Source organism: Struthio camelus, chromosome 4 (genome assembly GCF_040807025.1).
Source record: "Struthio camelus isolate bStrCam1 chromosome 4, bStrCam1.hap1, whole genome shotgun sequence".
Taxonomy (NCBI): Eukaryota; Metazoa; Chordata; class Aves; order Struthioniformes; family Struthionidae; genus Struthio; species Struthio camelus.
This window is the reverse complement of record NC_090945.1, coordinates 77,963,342-77,982,774: the sequence shown is the minus strand read 5'-3', so window position 1 is coordinate 77,982,774 and position 19,433 is coordinate 77,963,342. Positions and strand designations below refer to the sequence as shown.

The 19,433-nt window shown below is 38.3% G+C and overlaps 1 protein-coding gene across 3 annotated transcripts in view; it reads right to left on the bottom strand.

Annotated features, from left to right (window-relative positions):
- The window catches only part of NELFA (negative elongation factor complex member A), a 29,282-nt gene continuing 9,849 nt past the window's right edge, over positions 1-19,433 (bottom strand). For all 3 annotated transcript variants that reach the window (XM_068943571.1, XM_068943570.1, XM_068943569.1), the window contains exons 4-12: positions 19,024-19,185; positions 18,017-18,106; positions 14,957-15,087; positions 14,697-14,766; positions 13,711-13,799; positions 9,707-9,818; positions 7,004-7,257; positions 5,732-5,831; positions 1-4,227 (exon numbers count right to left, since the gene is read on the bottom strand). In XM_068943571.1, coding sequence (XP_068799672.1) covers positions 4,043-4,227; positions 5,732-5,831; positions 7,004-7,257; positions 9,707-9,818; positions 13,711-13,799; positions 14,697-14,766; positions 14,957-15,087; positions 18,017-18,106; positions 19,024-19,185 — 1,193 coding nt within the window. In that variant the 3' untranslated portion in view covers positions 1-4,042. The remainder of the gene's footprint in view (positions 4,228-5,731; positions 5,832-7,003; positions 7,258-9,706; positions 9,819-13,710; positions 13,800-14,696; positions 14,767-14,956; positions 15,088-18,016; positions 18,107-19,023; positions 19,186-19,433) is intronic.

Here is a 19,433-nt window from a genome sequence, read left to right as displayed (position 1 = left end):
AAAATCTAAATTTTTATTATACATACTGTATTACACTGAAAATACGTACCCAAAGATGGAGTATTTTGAATTTACAACTGTACAAAAAAAACAATTAATAGAAAACATATGGGCTATGCTATAGATGTAACATTTTACAAAATGACATTTCTTGTTAAAGGCACCAGATTCCCAGCGGGCTCTGGCTTAACATTTTTTAGTCTTTTTTTTTCCAGTCAGATCTTACTAGGAAAGTGTGGTTCACTCTTAAACTGTATAACGTCAAAGTCTCGAGCTTCTTTCATCTAGACAAGTGGTCTGCGCTTTGACACGACCTAGTGAGAGAAACTAGAAGTTTCACATGGAGATATCAATCAGCTACTGAAGGCCTCCTCCCCACCACATCCAGCATCCTATGGCATTTAACTGAAAGATTAAGTGGCAAAGCTACCAGTGAAAACCAAGTTAACCCACAAAATACTGGCCCAAAACTAGCCTAGACAGCTTTGTAAGGAGATAACTACAGAGCACTACAGTAGGAAAAAGTGTTCTGTCTAAAAGGAAGGAGGAATCTATGATCAGAACTCTTGCTCAGCATCCCCCCGGGCTCACCTTCTTTATTAAACTCATCTCACTTTCTCCGGTCCTCACAGCGTTCAGATCGAGCCTAAAGAAACCCAGCACTTTGCTGTGGGACAAGTTGTTCCAAGAAGCTTTGGTATGAACGTGTGTGTTCTTTCTCCTCCAAGCATAAAAAGTTAAGACAAGACAAGCCGCTTTCATTGCTTCTTTCTCCAGTATTCCATACTCTAAAAGCAAGCTAATTCTTCATGTCTTGCCTAGACTTGCATATCAAATAGATGTCTCTTTACCAGCAAGGACAAGAGAAGCTGGGACATACTGCCTTGCTGAGGTCCAAAAATGCACTTAGGAAGCTTGGGCTTGCCGTTTCCTAAAACTTCATGGTTAGACAGAGGGAAGGGAAAAAGGATGCAAACAAAACTTGAATATTAAATTTCTGAACAACTTCTCTGGTCAGTCTGTTGATGCATCAGCAAATCATTCTAGAGTCAACTCTATTTTCCATTTAATTTTGCAGCATACATTGAGCTCCGTTGTGCAGAATCCAGCTAAGTGACTGAATATTTAAGACAAAAAATATCAAGCTCCACGGCCAGGTTTCATTTTGTATCCTACTATGCCATTACACTGGAATTCGAACGTTAGTGTTGCCCTTTCTGAATTGTCCGGCACTATCCCTACTCTCAGTCAGGCCACTGGTTCAATGATTTCATTGTCTGAACTGAAGAGCTCCATGTAGTTTTATTTCTTACCAGTATCATTATTTTAAACAATATTGAAAAGGCTTCCCTTTCTTTAGTCATCTTAAAAAAACTCTCTGACTACAAAGATCAAGTTGAAATAATGCTATGGTATTGAGGGTCATAAAGTCGCTTTTAAAAATAAATTATCTTTGGATTGTTAAATTGTTTCATTCTAATGACCATAACCTAACTGAATTAAAAATATACTATTTAAGATCTCAGTTTATTGCATGGGACTTCTTTAGACAAACAAGCCTGGAGACCAACTTTGTCACACAGCAAAAAAGAACAGGTAGCAGTATAGGTAGTAGTAGGTAGCTTCCCATGGGCTACCTCACTTAAATGACTCAACTGCATTCTAGAAGGACTTCTTGAAGGCTGGAGGGAGAACCACGTCCAACCCAACAGCACAGATCTGAAATGCAGACCTCTGTCCAACTAGTGGACCAAGTAAATTTAGCGAGTAGACCCCCATTAATCACAAGCAAGCCAAAGAGCCACTGCACAGCAACTCCTGATCTCTACCAAACTGCACCAAATCTTGAATCAACAGTTTGGAATGAGAGTACATGCCCCTTGAGTCAACCAATTCTCTAAAAGTTCTCTTCCTTAAAAATTAAATTTGGTACTTGCAGCTTATCTAGCAAGCAAGAACACGTAAGACAGAAGTATCATACATGTTTTACTTTACAGAAAACTGATCACAAAAAGCTGTTTAAAAATCTGAATGCAGACAAGAAAAGGAATGTCACTTTTCTTTAAACCTTTCTCTAAAAGATGAATACTTTCATATGCTATTGTTAGCCCTTACTGTGTAACATACTATATCAAATAAGGTATAACCATTGTGAAATGCATTTATAGTGAACTTACTCTAAAAACTAAAACCCACTAATCATCTTTGTTTGTCAGGCTGATTTTTAACTGTTTAAAGAAAAATTGCCACTGAAATCGCCCTGCTACATGAGTTAGAACAGTCTGTATATTTGCTCAAATAAAGTTAAGAAATCTATACTTTTGGTCACATCTTAAAATGCTGTAAAACACAGATTTCCTCATTATTTACGCTCTCCCTGTTCTGATGGATAATTAAGTTTGAAAAGCTAAAAACAAAAACGCAATAAAAAATCCCAAATACAAAAGACTAAACGATCATCTAAATGTCTTTGTTAGTATATAAGTATACTTATGGGATTTGGTCTGATTTCTTTTTAGGAAAAAAAAGAAACAACAAGAAGAAAATCCAGCCTCATACTGCCCTAAGAGTTCGACCAGCCTCTAGTCAGCCCAAAGTAACTCCTCTGTCCCAGACAACCATTATGCTACTCATCTTTGTGTTTCTTCCTTCTGAGCACTGTTCCCTAGCAAGTGCAAGTCCACACATAAGCACTGGCAGAAACTGAAGTTTTAATCCAAGTCTCCATTGAAGGATGAATCCAAGTCTCTAAAGGATGAATCTTGAACTATGTATGTAAGCCCTGTCAATAAATGCAAGCTATACTTGTACAACTAAAGCAGGATTATACCAGTGGTGTAAACACCGTTAAAGATAAAAAACGTGCTTCTACTGGAGGGGGACAATATAAGGCACATTTAGATGCCTGTATAATTGCAGCCACATTAGTGATTATACTGATATAACATAACTACACTGGTAAGAACCACAGCTACACTCATTCAAATTTCTTTTCAGATTAGGACTTGGTTATCAAGCACCTCACAACTGCTCAGCCAAACATACATTAACACCGCCTCAAGACAACAAATCTTTCCAACCATCTACATTCAGAGACATGTCATTCAGTCACTACTAGGGCCTTTTTTTTTTTTTTTTTAAAATAAGCTGCAATTGGTCTTGAGATGTACAAGTTTCATATCTTCTCACGTAAGCTATGTTGTTTAAAGGGCTTGCTATGCAAGAGCCATATATCAACTTCTGCCCTAAGACTCATAGGGCAAAGAGCTATCACCTCCTGATATAAGCCGCTGCTTGCTTGCTTTCTTCCGGCCATTTAAAATTTGGTATTTTTTTCTTCAGAAAATTATGATACTCAGTTTCTCTTTATCTAGATAAATTGTTATGCCAAATATAGGTTAATTCATGCTGGGCATGGACATTCACAATATAGCAAGGTTAACAAAGCTGCTCAATCCCATCCTATGGCCCAAGCATAAATAAGCTAAACATACAGTGGGTACCATTAGACACTAGACATCTACCACCTGCAATATTTAGTCTCACTGCAGCTGAATTACAAAATAATCAAGCACCAAGCTATGGTGCTTTAAGTGTCCATTCCGAAAATAGAACCCACATAGCCAAAGAAAACATTTTTACAATAAAGATCTGTGCCCTTGTTTAATGGTAAACTGTCAAAGGATTGCGCCAGCAGTCTTTTCCTCAGGTACTCGGAAGTAAACTGCTCCCATCTGTAATCTTTCAGTTGTGATCTCCATTTCTGGCATCTTGAACTGCAGGAAAACAAAACACAGCAACAAAACCCCCCTAAGATTACCTCTCCCTTTTCCCCCTTCCCCGATTTAAAAGGAAAAAAAAAAAGTGTGAATTTGACACCTTCTTCTGTGTTCACTGAGCCCATTTAGGTTGAAGAGCCGCGACTTCTACTCTGGAGGGTAATAAGAAACGTACACGTGAATGCCATTTTGTACAGTTGACATACTCTACGAGCTCGTTGACTCTAAGCTTGATTTGGTCCAGTCTGCTGTTGCTGCATCTCTTAAGAAACATTAGTTATAGGTTTGTACTTCTTGAATCTGGTCCATTCACCAGTAGCATAGTTCATTTCAAAGACCGTATCAACCAACATAGTGGTGCTGCCAGTGCCATCTGCCTTTGGTAAATCTTCTGTGTGCTCACTAAGTTTAATTTGAATGATGTCACCTTGCTCTTGGCAAGGGTTCTCTGCAAAAATAAGAATAAAAATGAGTTAAACACATTGCAGCACTATGTATGAGAACAGGTAAAAAGCACTTAATGGAGATTCAATGCCTTATACTGGGGTGAGGGGGACGACACAGAAATCTGATAGCAAGTATACGCCACTAACACATGTGGCTGCACAAAGATGTTCTTGCTTCCATGCCTCACTGAAGGAGTTTTAGGTTTAATAAAGAAAACTAACTCCAAAAAGCTGAACCACAAGGCTGAAATAACTGGAAGAACAACAACATGGGGAGCAACCATGCCAATGTCATTTCTATCTGCCTTGGAAACTGTAAGAGAAGCTTTTATGGAATTTATTTTAATTTTATGGAATTTTATAATTTTATAATTTTATGGAATTTTTAACCAAAAGTTATTGTATTTGGAACATGTATCATAGTTAAAAGCCTCAACAATTTTCAGTGGTTCTGGAAACCCAAACACAGCTTCACTGAAACCCACTCCTCCAGAAAACTTGGTTCCACTCCAGCAGGAGTATTGACTGCTACATTTTAAGCTAACAGGGAAGCTCAGGTATATCAAAGTTGGCAGTCAATTACCCACTTTTCAGAAGATGTCAACGTTATTAGTGTAGGAACATATATGTGCATGTACAAAAAACAAAATACACACACACACATTTTAAAATAATATTTTACTTTGCATTACAAAAAGACATCCATGTAGATATTCAAGTACCTCTTTTGCACTAAACACTAAAAAAAGTTTAGTGTACTTTTTTTTAAAAGCACAGGAGCCATCGCAGTAACTTTACCTTGGTCATCTTGAATTATTTACTTTATTGATCCAAATGCATGGGCCACACTTAGGTTCCAGCACTCCAGTGACAGAGCCCTCAAATACCAAATTAGAAGCCAGAGCTGGTACAGATGAGAGTTCACTTAAGGACTCCTGTGCCCATTCTCCTCGTACATCCAATACTCTTCTGGGTAAAATGCCTTTGGTCTATCAAGGCCAATAGACAACAAGATCTAGCTAAGTGACAGCTTATCTCCCTGTGATTCACAGCACCTATAGTTATCCATGGTCTCTGAAACAACAGTTGCTGCATTTCTAATGCTAAGGAATTAGTGAAGAAGCTCTGTACTATGAACCTTGCACCTCCGTTTGCCCTGAAAGAATCTGCACTCACTGGTCTTCTAGATAGACTACCAGAACCCAACCGGTCTGTTCACTCCTCTGACTGGCTGCCTTGTTTCTCCTCAGCCCCTTATCAATGGTACTACGTGTGTCCGGTTACACATATACTTTGTGCACAGTAGCTCCTTTGATTGTGTTTGACTTTTACTGGAAACAGGCCCTAAAGACTCCCAGTAGTTACAGCTTTAAAATGTAAGACTAAGTACAGTCCAGAGTACTGCTAAAGCAAGAGACTTCCATTCACATATACACACATAGAAGTGCTAGAAGATATTTCAGATTTAGGTATTCAAAAGCAAACTAATTTAGTTTCAATACATGCCTCTGGATCCTGCCATGAATCCAAGTATAAGAGCCTTTTCTGGCCTCGTAACTTTGTTTGCAGTCTTGAACATTTCCTGCGCAGCATACATTTGCTCCCTCTGCAACAGATAACAAATATGAACTCCTCCACTGGAGGAAACACTGCCAACATGTACTGATTAATACTCAGAGACGGGCATATAGGTCTACAAACTTTCTCTTTTTTCTTGATACAGAAAAAAGAAAACAAATCAAAAACCTTAACCTCAAGGCTTTCCCTCTTTAACGCATACCCCTGCCCCTAACTTACAGCACGGGCAATTAAATTCTGAAATTCAGACAGACGTTTAAACAAACGAAACAAACCCCACACACCATTTGAATAGACGTAATGTTTCTACCAGTTTTTTGTTCTTTGTGATATTAGCGGAAAACACAAACACACACACACCCCCACGCACACAATGCTTCCTGTTGCAACCCAGAGTTGCACTAATTTATAAGGGAGATTTTTTTGATAAATGAAGCAGAGCTACTAAAATGTAGCAGAGCTACTAAAAGAGAGTCCCATAGCTTCTTAAGGTTCAGATACTGCAAGCCAGGCTCACAGATGAGCTTAATAAAGTATCTGAATCAGCTTTATCTTTAATTAATTACCTGCTTAATTTCAAGCAGGCACATATATACAAACATACCAGCAATAAAAAGCTTCAGGACATTAGGAATTACAGTTCAGTGTTTAGTCTCCTTCTCACCCCCAGGCTTTAAAACTTGGGAAAGAAAAAGGAGGAGGAGAAAGAAAAGGAAAAAAAAAAAGCTTCCACCTTCAGTTAATCTATTGATACCTTCTCTCCTACCACTGTAATGACAGGATCATTTTTAGCAGCTTAGATCATATACAATTAGCTGGGCAACAGCTCTGGTGGAAACATGCCTTTCTCCCATTCCATTCACCTACTAGGTAATCTTAGGAAATACAGTGAAGTTATTTGTACTGAGGAACGCAACATTTTATGTAACAAAGCAGCAGTAAATAAAGACAACTTATTGTAACATTAACAACGCGTAACTAAAAATGTTGTGATTAACATTTACAAGACACTAATGCTAACAAAGCTGCAAAGCATTTTAATTATCTTTCGTTATAAATAAGCAGCCTCAATCTCCACTATCTAAACGCCAGGAATTGCCAAGACACCGAATAAGATAAATAATAAAAAGTCGTGTTTTCATATCTACATCAAAAGCAGCATTTGTTTTTGGAAGTCAAAAAGAACCTATTTTTACTTACCGTGAGAGAGAGGCTTTTTTTCGGTGGTGGCTGTTGCTGAGTTTGGGGAGCCACTTGCGGTGCTTGTGCTGCAGGGGAAATGGCAGGAGGTGTGGTAGGCGTTAGGGGTGAGGTAGGCGTAGCTGCAGGTGGATTAGAGTTACTATTGTACATGGGTGTTCTTTGCTTGAACTGTGCAGGAAGAGTTGTAGCATTTGGAGCTGCAGGCTCTTCAGTCTGTCTGTTAGTCTGCAAGGCCTCTCGTGCTGAGCCAGCTGCAAAAACCAATCAGGATAATTAAAAACATTATTTCCACAGACAGGGATCTGTATTACCAATGGCCTTCAAAAAGATCTAGAAATTCCAGCGCTTTCATTTTAGTAGCATGATTCAATATGCCATCTAATAGCTATGTGAAAACGTTCAGAGCCAAATGCTTTTTCCCTTCAACTATCTTTACCAATTATTGTCAATTAAGTGACTAATTGTCCAATATATATTATACTGTACGCTATAACAGCAAACATTAATCACCCAATGCACACTCTAGGCAGTTACATTCTTTTGTGCCTCTTACACACAGGTACAGTCACTTAAAAGCACCGTTCACAAATCTCATGACGCTTGAGCTAACCAACTCCACTTTATGCTCACAGTAGACTAAAAGGTAGATACAGACTAGAGCTCAGCAGATGCCTTTTAGATCAAGCTTTAAAGAATTTGGGGTCGGGGGGGGGGGTTCTATCACTCTCCACGATGTAGGCACAGACATAACACTGGTTTTAACAATACAGCTCTTATCTAGTAAGATGTGAAGTGCAATACGGAGCACCTGAAGATAAACATTCGTAACAATTAGCTATCTCTTTTGTATGAATCTACCTATGATAAAAAGAAAGCGTACAATAAGTAACTTAAAATATCTCCCGTTAACTTCTACTAAATCATCTTCTAAATCCATCTGCTAGATGGATTGTTTAGTTTTATATCCCAACAGTTTATTTCAAACACAGGAGACACACACAGACTGGCCTGCCTTTTTAAGGTGAAACTCCAAAACCCAGTTCTGATAGTTGTCCACGTTTTTAAAACACTGCAGGATTATTCTCAAGTTTTACTGCAGTCCTGATTTGAAAAAAAATGAGTGCACTACTTTGAAGCTTTGCTCACAAAATACAAAATCAAATCACTACAGACTTACAGATCTGAGCCATGTGATAATGCAATAGTGCAGTATGCTTTAAATATATGTTTTAAATAAAGCAGGAGCTACCATATCCTTAGGAAAACACAACTAATGACTTTAAACACACAGAACAGAGCATTACAGAAAGCACTCTGTAACCAGTAACTCTGTAACCATACTCGAAATGAAGAAAGTGACTGTATATGGGAATCAGTATTTCTAAGTCTTATTACCGGCTTCCTCTCCTCTCACAATAAGTGACTTGCATAAAGTAACAAATGTCTTAATTATGCCACTTCAGATGACAGGAAACCAAACCTCTGGATTTTCTTTGCATGTCTTGCATCAAGAAAACAGCTTTATATTCCTTGTCCATGAGGAGAGCAAGATAGCCCACACTCCAGAAGGAAAAATTAAGTTAGAAAAATTAAAGATAGAATTTTAAACTAGGCTTTTTCTGCTGTCAAATACAATGCCAATGCTCTGGAAAATAATACTAGCTGCTGACAACACTGATGTGCTCTTGGCTGTGCTCTTTCTGGAGCTGTCAATTTTCTGCCCAAGGATGTGCAAGGACCTTCAGAGAGGTTTGGAACTTTGTTTCAGAGCCAAGCTAGCCATCAGTTTTTGCATATGCCTCTTTTCTATGGAGACCAACTTGCCACATCTCAGGCTCGCAAAGACAAACGTTGTTACAACCAAATCCCATACCAAACCTTGTTACATACCAAATCTCAACCAGCAAGAGTAAAAATAATGAATTAAATTGCAACATCGATTCTGTTCACTACCAGCTTTGGTAACGAACCCCAGTCAGGTATGTCTGCTGGAGCAAACTGTTAGGTTCCTTTAAGACTTTACATGCAACAGGGAAAGAAAAAAGTAAAAGTAAATGTGTTAAATAAAAAGGTGCAGAAATAGAGGATTTGCATTAACGCTCTTTATTTTACTCTTGGAAAATATTCTAGCATTGAAAGTGTAGCACCTTTCAAAATAGGCAGGCAGTCAGCCAGCTATTATCTGCTGGACCTTTATAAAAAGGTAAAAAGAAAATGCAAAAGGATGAAGGGAGTGTCTGATCCCAGCCTGAGTGAAATTTAGTAGGTACCTGACCGTAGAAATGTATCTGACACTTGAAAGCAACCATCTGGTTTGCAAGTGCATGCATACGGATGTGTGTATATGAAATGTATATTCTATACCTATGTATATTACTGGTGTTTCTTGGGGGATGAAAAGAAAGCAGGATTTCCTCTAGTAGAGCAAGAAAAAACAAACAGAAAGGAGCTTTGCTCGCTTGACTTAACTAACAGTCATTTTAAGACCTAAAAAGAACAAGCCTTTTCTTTATTTAGACTAAATAACAGGTCTGGATACCTAAAAACAAAGAGCTTGGTTTCCTCACAATTTTTTTAGTCTGTTATGGTCAGTTTGATTAGAATCAAGAGACAGTATGTTTGTAAATAAGAGCAGAGCTAGACAGTAAAGCTGTATAGACTCAGAGGTACTGAGCCCCAATAGCACAAAAGACTCTTTACCTGGCTGTGTTTCAGAGCTTGGGATATATGAGGAAGATGGCACCACACTGGGGGTAGCAGGTAAATAACTTGTAGAAGGCAGTGCAGGTTCATTGTTCAAAGAGCCAAGTTTCTGTAAAACAGGAAAGTGTTATAGCCATACTGCATAAACTCATACACTGTTTTGGCATTTCAAGTACAATTTCAACATTAGCTCTGCTAGGATGTTCCTTCTGGGACTTAATTATGGATGACTGCTAGGGCAGTTTGCTATTTCAAACTTAACTTACTATACAAACTTCAGATACCAGAATTAACCTAGGAGAAAAAAAGCAGCTTTTTTCCCCCTCTAATACAGATCAAAGTTGCTTCCAAAGCAACAAACTGAGCCAGGAAAAGGTACTAGTATAATGGAATATGTACTTCTACAGAGAATCAAGCTGCTGTGGTTGCAGCTGCTGAAATTTGCTTCCTACCCTGAACACTGCAACTTTCCTACATAGGTAAGCTTTAAGACTTTAAAAGGCCCCAGTGATGCTTAAGTTTTCTATAATCCTGGAAGGAGTCTCTGTGATATGTGGTACCAACAGATTATTCTCTACAGGCAGCACCTCTTTTAAATAGCGTTGCCTGTGTGAGCCATACCAGCAAACCAGGAGCCCTTGCAAACATCACAGTTCAGCCTGCAAAGTGTAGAGCGACCTCAGATTGCCCTCAATTCCTTTGCCCCATTTCTCAGCTAGTAGCACAGAGACGGGATCATGGAATTTTTGCGGATGGTACACTCTGAAGAATTACAGTTACTATAAGTGACCTTCTGCCTGAGTACGCATTGTGTTTTTCTCCTCTTTATGATTAGCAAGCAAAAACTTGTGTTCACACATGGGCAAAAGTCCTACAAAAATATCACTTGAAAATATGGCCCAACAGAATGCGAAGGCCCCTGGGACATACGTAAGCAGCAGGCCTAATCAGCAGTAAAAGCACAGATGAACTCATCTCAACTCAAACTGGTAGTCAACACTGACCTAAGAGACAGATGTCATCTAGGCTCAACCCAAAGGAAATGCCACGTTTTATACATAGCAATTATGCATGATGATATCGCACAGACAGTGCAAACACAACAGCATTGTATTTTTATGGAAATCTCTGCCTTCAATCCAGCCTTACTAAACATAGGGGGATGGGAGAGGAGAAATTTGAGGGGAGTACGTCTAGCAGACAGAGATCATCTAAGGTAGCTTTACTGGACAGAAACACTGGGATGGATGTTCCTGTAAAATGTGTTTCAGATGGTGTCTGTCAAAAAGATATTTTCTTTTCCTGTCTTTCTGCAGAATGCTAAGGCCTACACTCCTGACACACGCATACCAGCATCTGCCCATATGATGTTTTTAGTATGTGTGCCGCAGGCTGCTACCCCCAAAACCATGAGACCAATGTTGCATGTGCTTACGATTAGGTTCTAGAAGTTTGCCAGCTGAGTCATAGAGAGCACGTGTAAACGGAGCGCTCTCTCCTGGCAAGCATCAATACGTGGACTTATAAAGGAGTAAAGAGTAATGGCAACTACTTTGAATTTTGGCCAAGTGGAGATACTGAAGATTTGAGACAGATTTCTGTCCTCCTGATAGGCATAGGAACAGTAAGCAGAGCAGCCTCAAATTATCCACTAGTACCTCAAGAACCTAGCTGTTCAAAGTAATTCCAGGCAAACACTTCCTGAATAAAAACAGGCAGTTTCCAAACTCAGAAAGAAGTCAGGATAGAACCTAATATATATATATATTTTTTAAATAAGAAAAGGTCCTAACTGAGATATGGTTATAGAAAAGATGAACCTGCATCATGGTCTTTCCAATAGGTCTTATCCAAAAACACATACAAAAACCCACTGACTGAATTACGTCTAACAAGATAGCTTTTTCAGCAGATCAAGACAACTTTTAGAAAAAGATTGCTAAGAGAAGGAGCGGCCACCTCTGAACCTTATGGGCTTTATGAAGAACAAACTTATCACCTATGGGTATTTTGGACAGAGATCATTTCCACTGTGTTTCTCCTTCCCTTTCAGTGAAAGTGGGACTTGCTGAAGCTAGTTGTTAGACAGGTTCGGGGACCTCAGAAGACCCTGCCTTCTGAAATAAGCATCAGTTCCCCAATGAGGGGAAGATTGCAAGCTTTTAAACAAAGGAAAAAAAAAAAAAGAAAAAAAAAAAGACAGACAACCACAGAGAAAGATATTAGCATACAGGCTCTTTTCTTAAACCAGAAGATAGATGAATTCTAAAGATCTTTCTCACTTGGTTGCATATATACTCAGCTCTCTCTCCCAGGCACAGACAAGTGTTCTTCATCAAAACTTCTGTGGACACGGCTTCATTAGGGTTTCCCCTGCCAAGACTGCCAATCTTGGATCAGGAATGTACTTCTGCAGTGACTGTCCTCAGTGTCTCCACTAGACTGCACTTGTTTGCATCACAGAATGGTCTTAAGCATGCAAACTAGAACTCTTCCAGTAGAAACTAAATGAGAAGTACTAACAGAGGACCAGATCGGAGAGATTCCAAAGTAAAAACTGTCAAAGGCATACAGTTTGGATGTTTGGTCTTCAGCATCAATTGTTTCACCCTGAGGGTCCATTGTAAAGCTGCACTACTGGCTAACTTGTGCTCCCCTGACATGGTTGAGAAGAAAGTCCATACCTATAGCCTTATGTGCTCCTAATCAGCTCAGTGATTCAGAGCAAAGTCTCTTTTATTTTCCCTCAGTTGTTTAACAGCGTAAGTTCAACAGCTACCTCTAAAACTGCAGACCTCTTCAGAGATGCTGCTGTCAGTATGTGCCATCCAGGTTTCATATTTAAGGCATCAGGGAGATCTACTATTTGAACAGCTGCAAATATAGCTTCCTCATCCAGCAAGCACTTCTCTATGAAGCATATCTTTCTCCTAGATGGTACTTGGATAAGACTCAGTGTTTAGTCCCTGAAGCTGGGACTTGGGAGTGGACACCTAGAGTCAGTAACAAGGCCTTTGCCTTGCAAGGGCTCTCCCTTTCCTTAGTGCTCCTCCATCACAATAACAACAGAGCAGCGCTAACAGCTGTACTTCTGAGCCTAGAACAACATAATGGTTCAACAGGGAGTGCCAAAAGGTATCTGCATACCCAGGAAACATGCTAGCCTTGGACCACCTGTCTGTGTGTACTTTAAGAAAGTTTTGGATGTAAACAAAAATATACACAAAGCTTAAGCATAAGGGGTTCTAGTATTTGTTACCACGAAACACAATAACCATAAATGAGAAAGACTTAGCTTTTGCCTATTTTAGACCTTTACACAGGTGGAGAGAGGAAGAGAAAGAAAGAAGCAGATAGGGAAGAGAAGGAGAGAAGGTCATCAGGCTTCAAGGAATAACTTGTTTAAATATAAACTTGGATCTACACATTGAAAATAAAGCAAGCAAACACTTTTTCTAAACGTTACAAGATGGAAACGGATGTACTGTCTTGCAATCAGGATTACTAAGAAGATGTGGCCACCGTGACCCTTATGCCTCTAGCCACTCTGGTTAAAAAAAAGTTTCCAGGACCCACAGACAGTCCTAAAGACAGCAATAATATCAGAAATTGCAACACGGAAAGCAATTTCAGTCACATAAGAGATGCAGACAGAGTGGAACCTGTAGGAACTCATGAAAATGACTACCTCTCTAGTTTCAGAGAATGTTCGTTCCTATCTTGCATCTCTGATAAGAGAAAGCAACCCTCAGTTGCATAAATACCACCACAAACTTATTTTTTTCCTAGAAAAGCAGTAACAAAAAAACCCCAAAAACCTTACCTTCATCTTGCATTGAACTTTTTATCTAGTTTGGTGAATTTGTAAAAAATCATAATTATTCCAAAATTCCTTTTTAATGTTTACATTAAGAGGCATGTTTCAAAAATTTAGAATAAAACATATCATTACAGTGTTTAGAATTAAGTATAATGTGGTTTCTCATCTCATGGTTTCCTACCTGTGTAGACACAAGGCCAGCAGCATAATCTGGAGTAGCATTTTCTACTACTGTTTCTTCTTTGGCTTGCTTTTCCACAACTTCTGTATCTATTGGATAAAAATAGAAGTCAATTTAAGGAAGTTTTCCTAATTATTGAATTAGATTTATTTTAAACAAAGATATAAACCCTACATATTTCAAAGTCTGCTAATATACTTAAATACAACTTGAAAGGTTAGCAAATGCACTGATTTTTCATATTCATATGTGTGTGTGTGTATATGTTAATATAATCAACCCAATGATGAAATGAACCACAAACTATATACGCTCATCAAGATACAACAACTAACTAATCAGGTAGTACTGGCTAATTTCATGATATTAGAAAGGATCCAAGAAAAATTAAGCAAAAAATATTTAATCGCAATTATGATTTTGTTCTGAGATGGCATTCATTTTTTGTTAAAAAGGTTGTTTTGGGATAGATATACTGCCTCATACAGCTTCCTGTTACACTTGAATAGAGCACCGTACTGTCACTTGACTTAATAGCAGTATAGAAGGTATTATTCACTTGCTAAGATCTCTCAGCCTAAATTTTGGGGAGAGCTATACATAATTTTTACAAGATGACTTTACATTCATTTACTTGGCTACTCAACCAGTAGAAATAAGCATACCAAAATATCTCTGAATAATTTTAGTACTGAAGCTATTCTCACACTTATCTTCGTTGTGCAAAGGGCAAATAGCTAGTTCAAACCTCTTATGCTGACAAGTCAACTTACTTCCAAGGCAAATGGCAAAACGATTAGCAACATTGAAGGCAGGTTAAAAAAAAAAAAAAAAAAAGTAGAACTCCTTTTGTTCGTTGGTTTCTTTTGTTTTTTAAACTTAGCTGAAGATGGCAGTTTTAAATTTGAGAATTAAATGATGCTATAAACCTAGATCCAATCTGCAGGATACATCAACAGCCTTTATAAGTAGCATTCTATACCAACCTAATGTCTTTCTTCTTCTTTTAGCTTCACGGCCAGCACCTACCATGTCCAGCTCAGAGATATCTAGAAGCTACAAAGAGAGAGCGCAGAAATCTTAATAATCATTACTGAACTTAGACAGCAGTTGGTATCTAAATATTGTCCTTAATTTTTTCTTAATATATTGATACTCGATTCAAATAGCAGCATAAATTCATTTCGATCAGGGAGGAGAGCTGAGCTGAGCGAGAACACAAGAGATTAAGAAAGAGTTCACCTACCTTTACTCCTCTTTCTTTACGCAGAGGTGTTCGTGAAGGAGGAATAGGAGTTCTGTTTCCAGAAGGACTAAATACACTAGGTGCTGAAGTACTTCTGAATGGAGCTTGTTTTGGTATTCCTTTGAGTGGTGCTTAAGAAAGATCAAAAAAAGCATTAACTGAAATATATGTTTACTTATTTACAAAGAACAACAATAAGGAGGTCTTAAGCTTTCCCGTTCTTTCTTCCTCCCTTCAACTTCATAAGTTTCCTTCCACAGAACTGTAAGAATATAATAAATGTTCTTCAAAAGCCAGATTGGGTTTTACCTTCAAATAAGGACTAAAACAACTTTCTAGGCTAATGTTTGCAACTCTAAGGTTAAGTAATTTTTATTATATAGTTGTATACCTTGAATATACACATACACTTAAACTAAGTAATCAAGGCATGCACTCCTATCAAAATACACTTTTCCTACCAATGCTTTCCCTACCTTTAATAAATAATTCAAAAAAAAAATCATAAAAAGGTATTAGACATGAATGTTTTGAATCTGATTACTGCCAAGGTTACTCTTCAAACTTTTAAGATCTGCAAATGCAGTAAAAACTGCATTTGTCAAAGATTTTGGGTACAGCTAGTTGCGATGTGTGCATCAGAGGCCTCAAGGTACCAAAGGCTGCAGTGGGACTGAAAGGGGGAGAATAAATTCTGTTTGTGGATAACATGATGTCAAAGATAGTAGCATGGCAAAAGATTTGCAATGCACTGGTGGAGTACAAACTGCTCTAGTGCAAGGTTAAGTTTTTGCAGCATAACCAACCTCCCTACCTTTATGAACCACAAACCAAAATCTGCCTACAGCCAGATGGCAGTGCACACACCCCAGAGCTCAGACAGTAGGAGGGCTCTGGCAGCAGTTCATAGCAGAAGGTGACAGTGACCTCCTCACCAGGGGTGCCACCACGCTCTCGCAGTATGGGGAAGCTGGTGAACTGCCAGCCTCCAGAGTACCCAGGGTGGAAACTTTCTCATCTGCTGAGGTTCAGGAATTCTGAACGCTGCAGAGCTCCCACCCTGAGGTAGCTCAGCTACCGGTCAGACATGGGAGCTACACCTGAACAGTTCCGAAGTGGCAGGGTAGCCACTCCAGCTTATTCCAAAGTGTTCTGAATCACCACCCCTATTAAACATAGCATAAGTCTCATTAACATTTCATTTTCTGCTTCCCCTACAAAAATGACTCTATACTTTGAACCTCTGAACATAAAAGCATAAATCTTTACATCCAAGGCTTCCAAATCCCCCGCTCCCAGTCTTTTAAAATAAAAGGGAAGGAAAACCCAATGTCTTGAATTTGGGAGAAACGGAGATAGAGTTCTAAATTTGTTGGTGGGTGGGCTGCTGCCTCAGACAAAGATGATGATCCTATTTGGCTAGTGCTGTTATCTTGCAGCTGCAGGAATAAGAGTTCTTGTAACTCACTGGTAGGATAAATTACTGCCTCACAAAGGGGTTTGAAATTCTGGAGCTGTTTGCATGAGAAGGAGGATCCAAATTGTTTCTACACTGCAAACAGAAAAAAAGACACTTCTACTACTCAGTGGAAGCTTTTACACCCATAAGAAGCAGTTTTCCTCCTGATCTCAGGCTGTCACCCTCTATTTCCCACTTCATGCAAACACTGCAAACAGCATTCTTTCACCAACTGCTAAAAAAAATTAGGAAGACAACTATATTTATCTGTCAGGCCTTTGAGTCTCCGGACAAGACCTTATCTTTACCCTGCAATTTGTAGAGTTACATTTAAGGTCAAATAAGATTCTTGTAGACCTTCAAATCTAGAAAACAAGGTTAGATATTCTGCATCCCTCTAAATATCATACTGAAAAAACCGTTTTCAGCCTTGGACAGGGCTGAAAGGTGTCTAAGCCTGACCAAGGTGTCTAAGCCTGAGATATTTACAGTGGTATAAACCACAACTGGTAATGTTTCTAGAGACCTCCTGGTTTCAAAGGACAAGTCCAAGGGCCAAGTCGTTTTCTACACGGGGACAATTTTTAATTCAAATTACAACTGCACCTTTCGCATTTCATGTGTGAACATGTGGCTAAAAACTTCAGTGCTTAAAACAATGCATTTCATATAGTATCTATACAAAATATTTCATAGCTTCTAGCCACCGCAGTAAATAATCACATCAAATTTTATATCTCAGCATCATTTTAGTGGTCAGAAAAGTTTCAGCTATGCAATGATTTAAAGTGTGTCATTAATTTGGAGCCCTTCTCTTGTTCCCAGTCACAACCTTACTTGAAAAAATTCAGGCAGTTCACGAACTTCAGTAAGCAGCTGAAATTAGTTTTTCAACTCAGTATCAACTTTTATACATCTCTGTCATGTCCATTAATAGAAACCACTAAAGAGCTTTTACAGCAATGGTCATACTGTCCCACTAAAATACTTTGTTACTTAACCTTCAGAAAGCAATTAAGATTATCACAATGATTGGCTGGCTCTTAACATGCTTGAAACTGTTTGATAAGAGATTTATTTCTCTGTACTCTTCCTACCTGTTATTTCTAAACTAGCCTCCTCTAAAGAGAGCACAAGTTATTCCACGTCCTATATTTATCATAGCATTCTGCCCCCTCAGACCCTTTCTCTACACGGAAATTCTATGGATACACGACACTTTCAGTCTACTTCACAGTATTTAAAAGACCACAGGAAGTTACTGTGACCCACTCACTTTGTTCCCTCTTGGAGCAATATGTCTTAGTCAGGAGTTATTCCTGGAGTGATGAAAATTAACCTCTTACCAATGTCTGTAGGCATGGTCTAGCTGCATTTGTTTTAGCATGACAGATATACTTGCCAATTAAGAAAAATCTCTTGTTATTTTAGACGAGACATGTCAGAAACATTTAAATAACAACAGGGAGCGAGGGAAGCAGAAGGGGAGAAATCCTTTCCTTTGATGGGAATTTTTATAAAATCCACCTTTGCAATTTTACACTCTCTCTATGCTATTTTATCAGATTTACTTTCAGCGCAGTAATACAAATGAGTCATACTTGTTGTATCTATTTTTTTGACCAGTCCCCTCCCTTTGGCATGAAAAGGCACTCCTGCAGTCTTCTTGAGCTGCTGTGCAGTTTCTGTTGCTAAAAAGAGAAGGGCTTCAGTTATTACAAAATCTGCACTGGAAATTTACAATATATTGCTTCTTATGTTAAAAAAAATTATTAACTAATACAGAAAAACATGGGAATAACCACAAAATAAGAAATACATCTCAGCTTAAAAATAGGTCATTTAAGCTTGGTAAATGCAATATTTGGGGAAAACACAAAATCAGCATGACTACACAACTGACAGAATAAGGCTATTCAGGAGGCCTGATTAAAAAAAAAAAAAAAAGTAGACAATTTATTCAAGGGAAAAAAAGATTACAGAAACTTCATAAAATATAAAAAGCTAGAAGCATTATATTAACTACTCAAACCATAAGCAAGAAAGCAGCAAGCTGCTGCAATACAACGGTAGGCACAATGAAGTATTTTAAGATCACTAAGTTAATGCAGCCACCAATTTATACGAGCATATTATGTTTTGCCTTTGGTAGTGAAAACCCTCTTGGCTTTCACCCTCTATAGCCATACTGAGTAAAAGAAAGCATGAATTAGCAGCTCTTGCTCCCTGTTACAAAACCTATGGTAAAATAAAACTAGGTTCTCATTTCAGTTTTGTTGCAAGAGCTTTAACCAAAGCTCTCTCTCACAAGTCTTCACAACTGACTGTTGAACACTGACTGTGACATGAGAGAAACTATCCGTGCTTTAAAAAGATAGTTTTGTGTATGCCCTGAAATCTGGACAGCATTTAAATTATCAAGATGAGTATTATACACAGTCATAATTATGTTAAAAAGGGGGGGGGGGTGGAAATCGGTCAGCAAAACCCTTATACAGAAAATTATAATGTATATTCCTATATGCTGGAGAACACAGCTGCACATAAATTTTCCTTTTACAATCTAATCCGTTACTCAATCTTATGAACTAGCTATAATTCTACTTACACTTTTGCAAGAGTTCAGCTCGGAGAGTAGCACTTTTAGGTTTTCTTTTCAGCTGAAAGTGTTTCACTGGGGGAGTAAGCGGCCCAGCTAGTGTTGTCAAGGCATTTTTGTTTAAGTACTGGCATTCCAACGGCAACATAGCTGATGTTTCACATTCACTTACTGCATAAAGAGTTAACATAGTAGACATGGGTATAAGCACCTGATTATAAAACATTTTAAAACTAGACTGCATAGCTGTTTTAGAGTCTCTATTTAAACATCAAGAGAGTAATTTAATTTTAATTATTAGGATTGACTAAAATAAGGAAGAAATCAAAGTTTTTTTTTTCTTTTTCCTTAAACAAAAAGTTCCATGTTAATTACACCTAGTTGTATTATAGGAATCAAATACATTATTTTCATAGAGA